At 36.6% G+C, this 18,887-nt stretch overlaps 1 protein-coding gene across 3 annotated transcripts in view; it reads right to left on the reverse strand.

Annotated features, from left to right (window-relative positions):
• Positions 1-18,887, reverse strand: part of COL12A1 (collagen type XII alpha 1 chain) — a 589,904-nt gene that overhangs the window by 80,056 nt on the left and 490,961 nt on the right. For all 3 annotated transcript variants that reach the window (XM_044063907.1, XM_044063925.1, XM_044063915.1), the window contains 4 exons: positions 12,399-12,548; positions 10,456-10,533; positions 9,669-9,755; positions 8,835-8,888 (listed from right to left, as the gene is read on the reverse strand). In XM_044063907.1, the coding sequence (XP_043919842.1) occupies positions 8,835-8,888; positions 9,669-9,755; positions 10,456-10,533; positions 12,399-12,548 (369 nt within the window). The remainder of the gene's footprint in view (positions 1-8,834; positions 8,889-9,668; positions 9,756-10,455; positions 10,534-12,398; positions 12,549-18,887) is intronic.

Genomic DNA, 18,887 nt, shown 5'->3' on the forward strand with positions numbered 1-18,887 from the left:
CATGGGACATACAGTCCAGGCAATCAGTGATCACCAAAGAAATCCAGGATTATGAAAGTACTGAAGAAAAAGTAGTTTTCCAAGCACATCAGAAAAGTGAAGGACTGTGTCTGATTATATTCGAAAGTAGAAGAGGATTGAAATAAATTGTTCTCTAACATAAAGCATGAAGAATCATAAAGGTTCTAATGGATTCCAGTGGTGAAACAAACACTGATCGGGCATTTCTGCTCAATAATCACTATGCAGCTGTGACAACACCCCTCTGTTGAAACAATGATTAAGAGAAAGATTGATTTATCCCAATTTTAAATGATTTAGCCCATGCATGGGTCCCCTCAAATTATCTATGGTATGATCGCAGTTATTCTCATTAGGGATAATATATAATTATTGACCATGAAATGGGTAAGGTCAATGTTGAACCAAATGGGATTGGTTAATTCATGTACAAAAAGGGAAACTAACTAGGCTTGAAATGGCCCGCATGGGCATCTAGGCTAGTACTTACATATTAGCCTATGTAGCTACAACTAAGGATGGGGCACAACATTAGAGGAGGGACAAGACACTGGAGCTATGCAAATCATACAAGAGAATGGTAAGTCAGGGGGCAGAGACAAGACGATGCTGGAGAAATATAATTCTAGATGGTTTTAAGAAAGTACTAAACACTGGCCATGTGGATATGTTGAATCTTAACAGGTAGCTTACTTAGTGGTGTCAAGATTCAGAAACAACTTGTACAGAATGTGAGGCTATTAAATATTGTTATCTGTGCTAGCATGATTGGCTGAAGTTTTGCAAATAATTGTAAATAATTGTAAATTACCCTGTGTTACATATCCTAGCATGACGAGCTGTTGTTGTGTCTTTCGGCTTTTCCCTGTTAGGAGTCGCCACAGCGGAACTCAGTCCGCTAATGATTGGCAGTTGAATTTGACGAGTTGCCAGCCCTGATGCACAACCTTCAATGAAGGTACGCCCATTAATGCATGTCTCCATGCAGAAGACGCTCTAGCTGAGAGTCAAACCGGACAGCGTCTTACTGTGAGGTGACAACGCTACCGCAGCACCACCACTGCGGGTTTTAATGAGCTGTAATTTTGTAAATAAGTTTATATCTTTTGATTATCACTCATATTTATGCAAGACATTTGAATGTCGGACAGTGTTTTTCCAGCTGACCAAATGTACATGTTCTTTGTAAAGAGAACTCTGATTGTATGTTGTGCCAGGGTCAGCTGACCTAGATGTGATGGGATTGTGTGCCAGAGCTGGGAGAATAGAATATTCACTGCAGCTGTTTGTTTACTTTTCAAAGTCTGATATAAAATAGTAGAATTCTCATAGCAGCTTCCTATTACTTTTTTAAAAAATCTGCTATAAAAACAGATTATGAGTCAATTTGTAGCAGTTGTGTAGTACTAGTTCAATTGTTTCCAGAGCTATTCAGTTATTTCCGGAGTAGTTGTTCCTGTTGCTGAGGAAAGACAAAAGCCTGGAGTGTTTACATAATTTCTCATCTTACCTTGCAGAAGTAAGAATATAATTTTGCCTTGCTGAGTTACTTACATTATATAGGGATGGTTAATCTTCAGATAGTCAGGGAACTAAAGCTAGTTAGTTAGAGGTTTTCTAAAATCAGTGTGAAATCTATCCTACAGTGATGTTTTCATATTTCCTGTGTGAGAAACTCTGTTGTCTGTTGGAATCAGTTATTCAGTATTTACGTTTTAAATCCTTTTATTTATTATTATCCTTTTATTTATTATTAAATGTTTTACTACCTCTCATTTTGGCTGGTTTAGTTAATATTTTTAATAACTTAAGAGTACTTATGCTTATTGTTATAACAAAAGAGCCACTCTGAAAAGTCTTACTGCTTGGGATATCAATATCCATTTTAGCTAATATAACACCCCTTTTGAAGGGTATTGTAGTATTTGACTGGTGTCAGCCATTACTTTGTGATTTGGGCAAAGAAACACAGCAGGTAAATCTGTGTCAGTCTTTCCCAAGAGTGTGTATATATGTGAATATCAGACATTTAAGAGTGAGTGTGTCAGATACCTAGAACTGGGACACAGTGTTCTGCAGTGGTTAGTGTGGAGACTCATTTGGGGACCTGGAGTGAAGCATATAGTCTAGCCCCAGGTTTTGTAACCTGATCACTGTACTCTTAGGGGAAATTGTGTATGTTTATCCCTGCTTTTAGTAACATTCCATTACCGGAAACAGTGGTTAGGATTGAGACTCCTTAGTTACTGTCCCGGGTAAAGAGGGCTCATCACACAAGTATTAAGGATAGAAGGGTGGGGCAAGTGAATGAAAATTTTTGAGAAGAGCAGAAAAGGGAATGGGTAGATTGCTGCATAACATGTTAAATATGCACTCATCTGGACCCTGTAGACACATGATTTTTTCATATGGCATTTATGTTTGTAAGATGCCAGAACACACTAACCCAAAAAGGGATATGTTTTTGGATGCTGCATGTAACAGTTATAGCATATAAACCTATTCAACTGTACACAGGGCAGCTTCTCTAATGAGTAACATGCAGTGTGATTCTTGAACATGTGACATGAAAACATCAACAGAGAAAGCATGAAGTAATTGTCAGAGAAGAACTGACTGGCCTCCAAAGCTTCCTGTTCTTATTCTTCGTATTCTCTCACTAGAGATGTTTTTCTAGCCTCTTTTTGAATTTTAAAACTTGTTTCTGTGCATGCTTACCATTCACTGTGCATTATATCTACAGTAATAGTTTTCTGTCCATTTTTCATGTGACATGTTCATGTTCGAGTTCTTCTAACCAATTTGTGGAAAGAAGAGTTGGACTACAAGAGGCTGGGGAAAGCTGTGTTTAAAGTTTTCATAATTGCATGTGAGGTGAGAAGCAGGATGTCATATTAAGAGAACAGGAAAGATGATTTTGTTTTTTTACAGTATAGTAATAATGCTTCGTCCATCAGCAGTGATCATAGCAAATACCTCTTTACAGTACTGGGGTACGGTCTTGTGGACATCATAGAAGCAGTAGCAGTAACCTGCATTGATTTTGTTGAAGAGATATATCACTGTGATTTCTGCAAAATGTGAAGCATATAGCTTTTAAGGCTAATGAGCTAACAAACTAGCTGCAATAATTTGCATGCCATGTGCTACTCAGACGTTCTAGAGAAATGAGGTCTAATATATACCTTATGAAGCTTAGATCACATCTCCTCCTATCATGCTGTGTTACTTATGAAGTCTCATGATAGGACACCATGTCAGAGAGTGGTTGCCCATTACGTTTATTTGGTCATTAGTGATAAGTTCAGTGATAGCCAATGCATTTATTATTTGGTCATTAGTGATAAGTTCAGTGATAGCCAATGCATTTATTTTGTTATTCAGCTCTTTAAATTAATTCAAAGGATAAATGCAGATCTGCCTATTTTTGTGAATAAAAATATGAGTAGATGTACTCAAAAGGATACTTAAGATGGCATCTAAGAGAAGGAGACCATCAGTCATAATTATACTGTGCAGAAGATCTCAGCAGCAGTGAAGACATATTGCACAGATGAGGATTTTGTATACAATATAAGGCAGTGGCACACACTAGCATCCAAATGGCTTTAGGGCAGTAGCACACTATGTGAATCTGAGTGGGTTGTAGTAAATGAAGACAATAGAAAGGACTGAAACATCAGCGACCATATGTGGCATGTTTATGAGAATATGGTCTAGAAAGGAAGGCTAGTGTAAACTCACAATAAGTATCGTGGCAACAATGGTAGTTGAGTGAAACCAAATGAGTCAAGTTACATAGCAAAACTAGCAATCAACACTGATGATTTTGAAAAGTCAGTGATTTGTTTCCAGGGTATATGAGGCTAGCAGTTCCAGTGTAGCACTGTACCCATTATGGGTGTCTGATGATAAGGAGCAAATGGCACAAATACTAGGGGACATTTATCCCCACTGAACCTTAGCATTCAGGAGTAAATGTTATAGGTGTAATACTGCTCATTTATGCATGTCACAAGGTGAATGTTTAGAATGGCAGCGTCAGTAGAGTAACTGGCAGAAAACTCATCTTTGGTTAAGCAGGTTGTGGGTTCTATTCACAGATCAGCTAGCTGGACTGCTGATAATGCAGTGTAGTATGAGGAGAGTGCTGCATTCCTGAATGCGTGATCCTTTGGATGAGATATTAAACCGACATCCTATCTGCTTGAGTTGGTGGCAACTGAGGTGGATGCAAAAGATCCCACGTCACTTATCAAAAAGAGAAGGGTAATTTCCTGCACTGCCCGGACCAAAAATCCATTAATAGTATAAAATATACCACCTCAAGTCATCCCTGAAAAGAGGCCACTAGCTAAAATCAGACTAACCTTGTCAATAAAGGATAAATAAATAAATATACATCAGTCATCTATTCTCCTTCTCCAGGAGAAATAAGCCAGGTTAAGCACAGCATATACATCATCCCCAACAACAGAATCAGGAGTGCAATGTGACACCTATTTCTTAGTGAGGATCAGAATGTGGGTAGTGATATAAATACATAGATGCAGGCCACATATGTTTAGAATGATTCACTGCTGACCATTCCTGGCTACACTACACCCTACAATTGGGCATCAGCTAAACAGTGAAGATGCTGCTGAGGAAGACATAGATGACTCTTTTATGCTCTGCCTGCATGGAAGATATGTGACCCCTAAACAGATTTTTTTTCACTTGGAGGGACCATGGATGCAACAGTACAGCAATGCAAATGTCATGACTGCAAAACACGGAATGTGATATCCCTGGGGTGGCACCCATGTTCCTCATGGACCGGGTAGCCCATGTTGATCACAGACCCACTCTGTTCATAAATTCATTCTGCAAACTACCCAAAAAGAACAAATGGGGATATTTGGGTTAACATGGCTAGGCTTGTAAAGACTCGAGGGCCACTAGCTTAGTAACCTCCTATGAACCTATGATATTTGTGGAGATGGGTTTAGATAAGCATTTGATGGTCAATGACTTACACATCTTAGATCATGTTCATCTCATAGCAATTACAACTACTACCATTTAACTTTAAGAGAAAATATTTACATTTTTCATTTTAGTGTCTCCTTGTAATCACATACAGCTCTAGCTGTAATTCTTTGCTAGTGAATATTCCCCTAGTCTTTGCTTTGAACATAGGCATGAGTGATGGATGCAGTACATAATTACACTTCCAGCATAATTCATACTACTCTGGGCAATATATGTTTTTAATTCACAGTGAAGCTAGTCATTCACTGTTTGTTTTTTTCATTTTAGTAAAATGAATGCAAAGTATAATGTAACCACACCGCTGGAGTAATAATTTCTCTTATTTCATCTAACGCCTGCAATTTTCAAGGGTTTTCTTTCTTAATGTACTGAATCATTCACAGCTAAAACAAATTAGCACTCAGCATTCCCATGTCTATCTTATTTCATTAAGTGAGCTAATCTCACCGTCAAAAACATTCAACAGTTATTTCATAGCTGGGGTAGTATGGGGCCATGACAAGCTATGTCATTTCTTCTTTAGAAATATAAAATGCACTTGCAAAACACTCTTACCGCAAAGACTTTTTTTGCTTGGAAGTAGTTATATATAATTATACTATGCATGTGCATCACAGAATAGCTATAATTAGTAAACATCTATTTTACTTTACATAATAACACATATTTTACTATATGCTTAACATATGGAATGTTTATTGTATGTTGTTGGGACAGTAACTCTCAGGATCTGAAAATTAATTTCTGTCAATAGTTATCCTTAATTAATTATCATATACTATGTCCTGGCAATGTGCTATACTAATAAGCATTTTATGCACAGAAAGCTTTGCATATCTGCAGCACAGCCTTCTGAGAAGAAACGTACATAAAGCAAAGTATACATGCAGTGCAGTGTTTTAGGCCTTAAGAGTTCAAAGCAGTTGTGTTCTGAAGAATATCAAACAGCTATCACAAGGGTAATGTACAAGCAAACATAGGATTTCTGGAAGCATGTGGCCTCAGCATTAGTCCCTGCCATATCTCTCAGCTGTACAGATTTTTACAGTGTCCACATTTTTACCACATATTTTTGTTCTGTTTTCATAAAATTGTGGTTTTCTAGCAAATTAGTGGCAAATCATTAAAGACTAAAGCTAGAAAGTAATGACAGACATTTGAGTTTCAGACTTCATACCCTTCAGAAAATTCACGCTATTGCAAAACCTGTCAATCTAGCAACTTTCTAAGTTTGTAAGAGCAATATTTAAAATTTGTCCTTATCTTTTTGCCTTTGTCCCACTTCTACTTATGGCTTTGTTCAGATTTCTTGCTTTAAGAGGTTGAGAGGTATGATCCCTGCTATAATGCCACTTCCTGTGATAGTGTACTTGTGGCTTTCTGTCAGGTGTCTCTCTCTCTCCCTCCCCCTTAAAACCCCTATACATATGTGTGGCACAGTACTGCTTCTGTTGTTAAGATTAACCAGACACTTTTACAGAGGCCAGAACTTTATACATAAACTGTGGTGTTCACTGGAGCACTACAGCATTTAAATTCACAGTAATTTTGCCAATATCTAATTTTGTGTTCACTGAAATTATGTTTGCAGAACTGTAATACGGCAAACGTAGGGACACTCAAAACCATGCAGTGGCTTGCTTTGTATTTGTCATTGTCCACAGCTAAGATGAAGAATGTTAGTGGCATGATATCTGCCTGTGATCATAGCCTTTGCTGCCATGAAAAACTCTCTCCTAACAGAACTGCATGGCATAGAACTCCATGACATAATACTGAATTGTCCAAAACTAATTTTTGTAAGGAAACATTCCTATTTTTTAATTTTGAATTGTAATATAATTGCCAAGAATTATTTTATGAATCATTTTGTAGTCAGCCTTTTCAATGTCACTTGTCAAAATTTTGCTTTCACTTAGCAAAAGATAAAGGTTTCCAAATTCATATTCAGAAATGGCGTTAATGAAACAAGTACTCTTCCTTGTAATTGGTAGTTGTTAACTGCAGGGAGCAAAGTGACTCAGATGTTAAGGCTTCTGCCCCACAAATACATCATCTAAAGTTCTGGAGTTAAAGATTAATGTACTCTCAGTGCACAGTATGTATGTTCACCCTTTGTATGAGCCTTTTTTTGGAGGGGTGGTCTCACTTCTTCCAGAAGCATGCTGATTAGTTTGCTACAGCAAACTATCTGCACATATTTGTTTTACCTTTGCCGTTCTGGGGGACTGAAAGGGTCCATAATGGATCACTTACCAGCTAACAAATATGTAAATAAATACAAATACTAGTTTTAGTCAAAAGAGGCACATTTGTTTCTTCCCTTATGATATGTTTGATTTACTTTTATATGTAGTCATCCCTTTATAAGACTTGTGTATCATTAAGGGCAGGAAATTGTGGCATAACATAAAAACTGATATAACTGAAATGGTTTAGCCTAGAAACTTGAATGCATAATTTTATGAAGTAGGTAGTAAGAATGTCCCAGTAACCCTGCAGCTCCTCTCGGTCAGTGAATTATTAAATATAACCACTCCCTATTTTATACAGCCAGATGTCAGTCTACATCACAGTGCTTATTTATTTTGGGGGCATGCTGAGCAAAGTTAATTACTCTTAAACTACTCATATTCTGCATTGATGCCCCCCCTCGACAGCCCCATAGAAAATACATCAACTTGGCAATTTTTTTTTTACAATATCACTTTGGCATAACACAAGGGCACATTCATTGCCACCCTTAACTGTTCTTCCCTCAGCAACTGAAAGGCAAGTGTTTTAACACAATGTACAAGATGGTGGTGAATTGTGTTAATTTTCAAACTAGCTATAAGGCTACATCTGTCTTATGAAGTGCTCTTAGTCCAACTTGAGGCAAGTTTACAGATCTGTCCAAAGTAACACACTACCATGTTTGCTAAGCTGTAGAAGGTTCCCCAAGCATTTGTACTCAGAGTTGTTTCAATGTTGTGCTTGTGCAATATCTACAAAACTGAAAATAATAGCTGTCTTTGAACTTCTTTGGCAACTTTATAATTAAAAAAAAATCTTCTATCTGTATGGTGTATACCTGTGCAAGGCGCTGTAGCAACTGTGATGTGATCTCCTTAAATATGACTGTACTTTTGTTATTGGTATGCATGGTATACATCCTTTCATTGTCTTTACTGTGCTGTTCTTTGTTATGATTTGGCCTGTTAACATTGATCAGCATTTAATTCAACACATCTCATTCCTGTTACTGAATAACTTATAAATTTGTTTTTAAGCCACTCAAATAGAAGGGAATTACTTGGGATACTTAAATATGCACCATGGTTGCATAACAGTCAGGTAGGAAGACATTTGCAGTCAGGTGGAGTTGTGGGCATACACCTATACAGAATAGGATTTATTTATCCAAGCATATACCAAGGGGGGGACAAGTATAAAACAAGCAGTATGACAATTTATATTTGACTGGGTAGTTATGATCTGGATAATGAATCAATGAATCATTTGACTGAAACAGCAGAGATGTTTTAATTATAATATCAGAACCTATTGTGAAGTTCTCCGTGTTATTTTGATATCCTGACAGGATAATTTTATGCAATATCCTATTACACAAAATGAAAGCTAATTTATTTCAGTTTAGGTAAGGAGGTTGATGTAAAGAGACTTTACTATTATAAGCCCATTATATTTCTAGACAGGTGTTAAAATAGCAGTGTTACTGACATCTGTCAGATTAATCATATAGGAATGCCATGCAGCAATAATAGTGCAATACTTACAGGTGGTCCCAAATCACCACGTTCACCTCTGTTGCCTTTACTACCAGGACCACCCTGTAGAGTGAATAAAAACACAATGAATGAACAGCATTTATTTTCTCAGTTAAGAAAAGAAAAAAAAAACAACTGAATGCACTGACACACACTTTCATTTAAGATACTTCTGCCCTGTGAAGTTTCATCACTTAATAAAAAATTATTGGTAAATGCACATTTTTTTGATTTCACAATGAAGGATGTCCCATGGAAAGAGTAAAGCAATAAAAACACCCTGTCAGATATCCATCTTAAACAAAATATATATCTTGTAATTGCCATTCTATACAACAGTGGCCAGTTTTGCAAATGCTAAATCATGCAGCAGTCCTGGTATCATTGTTACGAATGTCAACTACCTGAACATTACTTAGCTACATAACCTGACCTTGCATCTTTACTCTCACCATAGGAATACAAAAAGTAGTGTATGGAGTCCCATTTTAATTTAAGAGCATTAAAAATAACAGCTCTTGCTAATTTTATTTAAGTGGTTTCCACTGTGCATTTAGCTAAGCTATGCAGTTTTTGGGACTGCTTTGCTTCCAAATTCATTGCCGTGCCTACTTGCATGCTTTGATAAAAATAATAACTACTGACATTGTCTCAGAGGCCAAGTTATACATCTTACAGAAAGACATTCCTACCCAGGTATGTTTTTCTGTTTTACACCAGTGTGCTGCTGTTTTTTAACTCACTGATATGGTAGATTCATTTTCTGTTCCCCTGAGGGAATAGTATAATCCCATTTATCATTACATGAGTAGAAAAGCTTTAAAGATAAAAACAATTCCTTACTGGGGGACCAGGAGGCCCTGGTGGTCCAATACTGTCTTGTGCACACGTACAAGCATGAGGAAGAGCTGGGCACTTAGCTTCATCTCTCTGAAAGTTTTCAAACAGTAAAACAGTATGAATACAAAAACATATACTGGAATGCATCTTTGAAGATAGATTTTACAGCTTTCAATGAATAAGACAAAATACTTATTTTTCATTGAGGCTTGAAACCATAGTTCCCTTTCTTATTAATATATCCCGAGTACGCTAATACTCTTCTTAAATTTGCATTTATGAAGTCTCTAAAGAAGCTAATCTGGAAGCAGGATACATGATTGTTCTAAGGGGGACAACTGTTTTATTTTATACAAACAGTAACAATTTGGAAAGAAATGTTCATATAAATGAAATGTTTTCTAGTTGACTTTTATTTTTCTAAGAATACATATATTCAGTCATTAAACTGTCATTTGCTATGGAGTGTACCTGCCAAGTGGTAGCATGGTAAAACTATAATACTGAAACTGTAGACATCCAGCCCTTTAAATTCTAAAGCAGAATGAAGAATTCAGGATGTGGAACATGTGAAAACAATTTGGCTAGTGAGCTTCTGTAATAAATGTCATACTGGTACAGTACATATAATTAGTGAGTTTTAAATCAGGAATAGTTGATTTTATGTCATTCAGTCATGTATCACTGGTATATTAACACAGTGGAAATAGTTTGAACACATAAAGAATCGTGTTTCCATTTCCTAAACTATCTTAATGTTAAAAAGGAACACAGTTTTGATTGGACTTACCAGGGCAGGGAGTTCACAGCACTTGTCCTTACTGGCCCATCCTAAACTGCATATAATGTCAAACATCTGGATCTGGAACTGTAAATCAAAATATACTTTATTAAACTGTAATTTTTTCTTATACATTAAAAATAATTTTAGGTAATTTTAAGAGATCTGACTTGAAATTAAACAGTTTAAAATTAGTTTTATATGTCTATGCATATGCAAAGCAGTTTAATCAGTAATTAAAATGCTGCAGATTGCCCTAAAATTATTTTAACAACTACATAAAACCAAAATATCAGGAACAGAAAAAATAAATAAATTCCAAAATGTCCCATCCATGGGTCAGAAATCACAAAGCATATTACTAGCCAGTTGTAGAAAACCTGAATGACATCTTGTCACTGCAAATGTGATGTGACACACTTTGGAAGATGATAATTTTCTGTGGGAATATAGTGTGTGGGTCTTAGTTTCTCAGAAGAGAACACTAACTTCAGTCTTCGTACTTTTATGACAGGAAATTGCCTTCATACTTGAGACAATTTGAATATTATGATAACTTCCTTCTTTCTCAGAAGCCCAAGCTGTTGCAATTTAAACTTTTATCAAGCCTACTGTCATTCTTTATTCAAAGTGGTACCCTTAAATTTGTTCCTGTCACTAATCATAAACTTCAACTTGACATTGTGGAGTGCTAAAATGTGACTAGTATGTGGGTTAGTGAAGTGTCTATCCTCGTGATACTGACTTCTACATACAGCTACACTAATCTTTAGGTTGTTAAACTATTCTGTAAGACAGTGGGGCAAGAGAATGATTTATATAGGAATACTGCCTGAGAAAGCAGTCTAAGAAGTGTCCCATGAATCTAAATCTCATATGCTTCCTATGATAACTTGTAGAGATGTTAGAGACTAAGTCAGTATACTATGGCACCCAATGAAAGATCTCTTGGCTGTACAATTGATCTACTCTCTAGTCACTATATAGAACTGTAAACACAATGGTTCCATTCTGCAGCTACATAAATGCCGATTACAAAAATATGGATGCCGACTACAAGTACTAACAATTAACAGAGTGTATTCACCACAGAACTAGGTGATGTAGGGGACACTAACATTGTTATCTGTATAGTAGTATGTACCGAACAGTAATGCTCTACATAAGTTTGTACATTCATAGAGGAAAGGCAGTATATTAAGAGTACTTCAGTTATGCTACAGTATATAATACGCCTTGTCAGTGTATATAATGCTTATCCTAAGTCTGATACAACTTTCATCACTGTATTTCTGCACATTCTCAGAAAAATATAAAAATATAATTTAGAAGGTAATTAAGTGATGAGTTTTGTTAAATCAGACCTAATCAGTTTGGATTTTAAGACTCCTCAGCTCAGTTTATAACATTGCAAGTAGTTGCATCAAAAAGAGTAACTCAAATGATTTCTGTTACACAGGCCACTACCTCAATATTAATCTGGCTTGGAAAAGGAAAATATGCTATAATAATGTATGCTGTTGAGTAGGCCATGATTTCTGCTGTCACAATCACGTTTGACATTATTTATTGAAAAACTTTAGAAAAATTGCTTGTACTTTGCTGTAAGCAACTAAGAAAGAGTATGAATAACCAATAAAATCTTGCTTAAATTATGTGGGTTAACAAATGGGAAAAATCCACATCTAGACTTAAAGAAAAAGTAATTAGAAAACAAAATGTATAGATGTGAAAACTGGAAATTGGCTGTATATAGTATTTCTAGAAATGGAACAAATGAATCGTGAAAGTAGATTTAAATTAATTTAGACACTACTTAATGATGAACAACATACTCTTTTAAGGATGCTAAACAAAAACATGCATCAACAAAAACATTTTTTTTAAAAGTGATGCCGCCTAAAATAACTAGTAGAGATTTGAAAAAGTTAACTGCTACATTCCACACTTACACTTGATGATTTGTTTTTGTCTTTGACAAGCTTTCCAAACACTTCAAATCCATCTGTAGTGATATTTCCAGCTTCTTTGATTGGCTTCTCTGCAACTTCAGTGCAGTCCACATGTACTTTGACAACTGATGGAGTTACAATGATGTGAAGCTATAAAACAAAGACAATAATTTAGGTTATCCTGCTATGTAAATGAAAATTTTGTCTTGAAGTTCAAAATAAAGAGGCAGAAAATCTTGAATCAATGTTTGCAGGAAATAATTGTATCTATTCTTTGTTTTGAAAACACAAATTGCGATCTCTCACACTCATACATAATGCTAATACCACAAGACAACAAATTGTCTACTAGTTTGGATATATTTCTATTTCAGAAGACATAGTATTGAATATTTGTTAAAGAGTTGATTAGTCAATTGTGCTCCTATTGAAGCTATAAGTGCAAAGTCAGTAATATTTTTCATTTACCAAAATGACAACAGTTGTGCTACTTATGGAGCTAAGAGAAAGGGTCTATATTAGAACACTGACGTTTCAAAACTTCGAATGTTCTAATATCGACCCCTATTCAGCGAAAGCTGAAAACATCAAACATACAGAACAGCAAATTTTTTCCTAGGGAAAAAAGTTGCTGTTCCAAAACACATACACACAACACAAGCACACCAAACAAATAGTAATCCACACACATACACCTAAAATCTTACACCTAACCCTACACTAAACAATACACACACCACTAACTATCCACTTACCTTAACCCAAATCCTAACCCTAAGGTCCGTCACTATCGCACACTCACCTGACCCGTGCCCTAACCCTAACTCACCTAACCCACCCTAACCCTCACGTCCACACAATCGCACACATACCTAACCCGCACCCTACCCCTAACTCACCTAACCTGCCTAACCCTCACGTCCACACAATCGCACACATACCTAACCCACACCCTAACCCTAACTAACCTAACCCGCACTCAATCACAAACGTACTTGAACCTGACCCATAACTTTCCACCACAGAGCTGAAAATACCGAAGTAACAGAAACGGACAACTGATTTCTTTCCCTAGGAAAAAATTTGGTTTTCTGTTGCTTTGATATTTTCAGCTTTCGCTGAATAGAGGTCGATATTAGAACATTCAAAGTTTTGAAACTTCGATGTTCTAATACAGACCCAAGAGAACGTGGGAAGAGAAGCATGTTGTGGAGAATATTGATCAACCTGGCATTATAATATCAAGAAGTTATAACACAGTTGGGGATGCATTTTTTTTAAATTTATTAAAAAAATTAAACACATAAATAAAATCTGTCAGTTAGTTGTACACTTGCATTGTATTTAAAAAAGCAGCCTAAACTACATAATTTGTTTTCTTCAAAATCTCTGAATGTTTGCAGAGGGAAGAAGCCCTGACCACAGCCCAGACAATCCAGGTTTGATTAGCAGCACAGGTGCTTGAGAGGACTACTACCCAGACAATCTGTTAGCAGTACAGGTGCTTGAGGGGTCATGTGAGGGAGGATTGGCTTGAGTGGCTGACACATTACTGACCTCGTACCAGAGAGCGGATGATCACACAGCCAGCAGAACATGTGCTCATCTGAGATGGGGAAGTCCGCATTGGAGCATGCATGCCTCTGTCCTAGACAGGCAGCTATCACAAGTTAGTGAGCTGCCTAGTGGAAGGGGATGAAAGGGAGAGGAGGCCACTACATAGAACCTGCAGCATAGCCTACTCTCTAACACCATCTCTTAACACTGTGGAAATGGATGAGCTGATCAGGTTTCCTTGGCAAGAATGATAGGGTCTTAGGACTTTCGCCTATCCTAAGGATGTCTGGCTCCTAACCCCCCACCCCCCACCCCACATAATAAATATGCTGATTGGGCACAGATAGGGCAGCCACTGAAATGAGGAAAAATCTTTGAAGGTTTAACCAGTGGTAGTTACTAACATGTATTGGATAGTTTTTAATGCTAAAGAGCTTCTAAGCCTTACTTTTTGACTTCAGTGTATGACATTGCAGTGAAGCAATAACTAAAGTTTGCAGGCAACCCAAAGGGAACTTCTGAGAAATTTCTATCAAGAATGTTTAAAGAAAGATCATTCTGGGACAGCATTTATGGTTAATATGATGCATAGTTCAGTTTGCTGTATACTTCACAAATTCTACTATATATAAACATAAGATTATGAGATTAGTGTGGATCTAATGCTGGGACTACTCCATATCACACGTCATTAGAAAACATTTCTGTTAAATTACATTATTTTCTATATTTGCATATTTATATTTAGTGTACATAGGTATTAGGTAAATTCAGATTTGAAATGTTGTATTTTCTGCCAGTTATAGCTACTTCTGTTACATTATGATGGCATCACAACACAAATGTGATGCATTTTACTCCATAGGTACCGAAATCAGGAATTCTACTGCCTCATCTTTTGTTTGCAGCATGTTGTATATTAATTATATTTAAGTATTTACAAACAAACCAATTAATATTACAACTTGACTTTTCAAGAAAAAGCTAATGCAAAGATTTTTATTTCACTATCTCTTTAGTAGTCTACTGAATGTAAAATCTGTTTTGCACTTAAACTGTTACAACTCTTATTGTGCTATGAACTATATAACAAGACACCAAGGCCATTGCAATACCAAAATGTATTACAGAAGCTGTCCTCACAACACTGAATTTCCCAGAAGTAAGGGCAGCGATTTAACTAAACCAGTCTTAATTTTAATTAAAATCATACTTCTGCCTCCTCATCCAATCTTTTCTCCTGCTAAGAAAAAAACTGTGTTACCAAATACATTAGAATTCACAGGGAATAGAAGCAAGACCCTCAATGAAAATAGACCATAACTGATGGTCCAGTTTGAGGTAAAACAGGGCCACCAGCAAATTTGCCATTACAATTTCATGAAAAAAAAAATACTAGTAACTCTGCAAATTGTCACATCCTTTACTAAAAGCACAAACAGATTAAGTGGTTCTGCCTAGCAATCTGGACATCATCAGACCATATGAACGGTGGATAACAGATTCTGGCATATAAACATATCCACAGTTAACATAACAAAAGACCCCAACTAAAGTAAGATTTGAAATAACCAATAAAAACATCACAAAAAGGGACACATTCTGAGTGGTGCAACACTTCAGATGATGTATGAGGCTTATGAAGTGAATGACAGAAATAAAGGATCTGAGAGTTTGCTCACATGCTGAAGTTGCTCACTTTTTCTCTTTGATTCAATGTCTTTACTTCTTCTTCTTGAATTTTGTTATTTCTGCAGTTATTTTTATTTTGCATTATAATTGCAAGTTAAAAGCTTTAACTAGGGTAGTTAGGCAGCAGTTCATAAATTCATTTCGGAATGGTGCATGGAGCTAACCATGTCCTGCTAATAGCCTCCACAACACTGTCTGAGCCAGATATAGCTAATCACCATTGTTGCTAGACATATGTTAGCAAGTCTTAGGTGCATCAGATAAACAGCACCCTTCTTATTTTCAGGATTTCAGAGAAAATGTCTGGTAGCAATTCCCAACTCATTTTGAACAGAGGATATTCTGTCACTACATTATTCTACATAATTCCATACACCTTATATCTTACAACAGAAGGCTTTGTGCAATTAGCCAAAAAATGAGGAATAGTTCTATTAAATTCACAGAGTTTTGGACTTGTCACATCATACAATTCTGACTAACATTATTTTTCCTAAGCAATTCTACAAATCATACAAAACTAGAAATATTTTTTCCAGACTCATGTGAGGACACGATGAAAAACTGACAATATCAGATAAAAAATTAATGCTTTCTGGACTTCCAACTGCTCTCCTTTGGCCATAAGCTTAGTAAAAGCATATAGCATCTGAGTGGGGAATTCTAGGCCCAAGCAGTATCGCTACTGAGGATGTTCCTTATTATAAATATCTGGTTCTGGATGATCAAGCCACTTTCTTAATGCAACACACTAGTGTTACTTTGAGCAGAAAAAATGTCTAGGATCCATAACACAGAAAATTCTTCAGTTTGTATTTAAATTGCAGAGTAAGTGTTTTCATATCATAAAATATGAGATTCCTTCAGACTTCTGACTTGACTCTGAATAAGTCTCTAGTTGATAGCTTACAAACCAAATGTGCTTACTGTGGAATTAAATAAATAAAAGTTAAAGACTTTTTTAGAGTTTGGTTAAAGTATTTGGCTGTAAAGGGTTTTGCATTTTTTGCTTATTCAGAATACAGACATTTCTCAATTGAAACTACTACAAATCTGGCACATTTTTTGCCCTGATGTAAGATCCTCTGTAGTCATGAGGGTAAAGGATATTCAAACTATTACTCTATTACTGGAACCTGAGCTCCTCCTCATCTTTCACACTTCTGAAAAAGCCTGCAGCTCCCTCCAACAGTTTGGAAGCAAGTTAATCAGAGTCTATGAACACAACTACATCTCTTCCTAGCTCCCTCTTAGACAAAGGATTGATAATGCCCCTGGAACTCTATTATTCAAGCTATGTTGCTTGAAGTACTGTCTTCCAAAGGCTCATTCCCTGTGATGCAAGCACATGTACTATGATCTTAAGTCCAGCCAGAACAGATCTACAGTACTTTATCTTTCTCACACCTGTATAAAACTAGAAAACTCAGTCTTTTTGGTTCTGGAACCAGGAACCTGGGACAGCTATCCTGTTGCTCAGGAGATCCACTATCCTTAAAACTTTCAAGATGACTATGCTTGCCAAAGTTGACCCCTCTTGAGGTAGTCTACCCATCTTATCCTATAACTCTGTTCATTAGCGGGAACCCTATAGGTACACTTTACTGCCTAATGGGCAAGGAAAAACTTTATTTCATCTTCTCAGCTTTTTCATCAGAGGATAATAGACTTGTGTCAATGATTCTCCATTTCTATTATAATCCTACAACAGTTTTGAACTCAGACACGTACATGGAACAAGTGACTGCTGTCCTTGCTTGTGGCTAAGAACATGGTTGAAAATAGTTTACTTGGGTCAGTTCACTTAAACATGAAAGAAAGGAATAAAAAATAGTGCTGAAGATCTGTCAAAATACATGTAAGCTCATACACATCATTCACCATGAAATTCCTTCCATATTTTCCCTTCCTATGATTTATTGTATTGTATTTCTTCCAATGGCTGAAAAGGTTCAACTGACCAGCCCACCAACCCATTCAACAAATTAAAATAAAATAAAGCAAAACTATATTAAAAAAGAAAGAATATCTCTGGCAGGATTTATTGCTTAGCTAGAAGTGCGCATCAAGTGTACTAAAGATATTCACAAAAAAAAAAGCTTGCAAAAGATTAAACAACTTTGATCATGGCTTTCAGACTCGGCATACACATCAGCAACAGCTGTAATCTAAGGTATTTCATGGAAATAGCCATTTGACACATTTAACTGATGTACACTGAAAGATATATAGAAGACATAAAAAAGACACCATTTTATTGGTGTCCCAGGCTGTTCTATTGTGCACTTACCTACATAAATATGACTGCAACCAATGTCTTGTTCAGAAAAGTTGCTCTATCTGTAGCTATACTGCACTGCAAAACTATTAATGTAAGTATGAACAAGGCAAATGCTTTATTCAAGAACTTGTTTTGTTCAGGACTGTGATGGTGTGCAAAGTTACTTCTATAAATGCCCAGAGGCAAATGACCTGTATACATAATCTCAACTGCTGATGGCTTTGCTAATAGGTAAGAAGCTACTTTCAGAAGTGAGGTCATGTTCATAGAACAGCCTCATATCTTGCCACAATGTTTTTTCCTAACACTTGGGCTAAATGTTCAGTATGGTGGATAAAGACTGCTGTACATCCATGAGCCCTGTCTAAAGGCTCAGTTAGTGTTTCCATTTCATAGCACAAACATGGTTGAAATGTTTACAGGTTCTGAAAGATACTACCTGTGCCAGCTTCTAAATGCCCAATTCCATGCATTAACTTCTGTACAGTATGTCATTTGTCCTGCGTTCTGCTTGTTGGTTCATTAATCTGCACTTTTACTTATTTGCAGGCTTAGTGCTCAGAAAGTGCCCAGTGGCTGTCCCACCTTTACCTGCTAATACATGTGGATAATCCACAACTGCAAGTGGGGCTCTCTGCTTAAACAAACAAGAAAAGGAAAACAATCACAGTGCAGTCCAAGCTGCAGCAGAAACCTGGCCAAAGTGTGTTAGTAGGGGGTCCTGAACGCCATCAGCATTCCGATGTGCATTGCATCATTAACATCTGCTGTACAAGAGCACACACAGTGCAGAAGTAAGAGGGAGCAGGATGATGGGACTCTCTCAACTGCTCAAGAAGCTGACAAGTGTTTACATACTGATAGATATGCACAGTACCCTGCAGACACCCGCCATGTGACAGTGATTGTGCACCATGCGTGATATGCAATATCAGACTGGCAGTCACTTACTGATGTGG

The sequence above is a fragment of the Protopterus annectens genome, chromosome 1.part0 (genome assembly GCF_019279795.1).
Source record: "Protopterus annectens isolate FY-2018-M chromosome 1.part0, PAN1.0, whole genome shotgun sequence".
Classification (NCBI taxonomy): Eukaryota; Metazoa; Chordata; order Ceratodontiformes; family Protopteridae; genus Protopterus; species Protopterus annectens.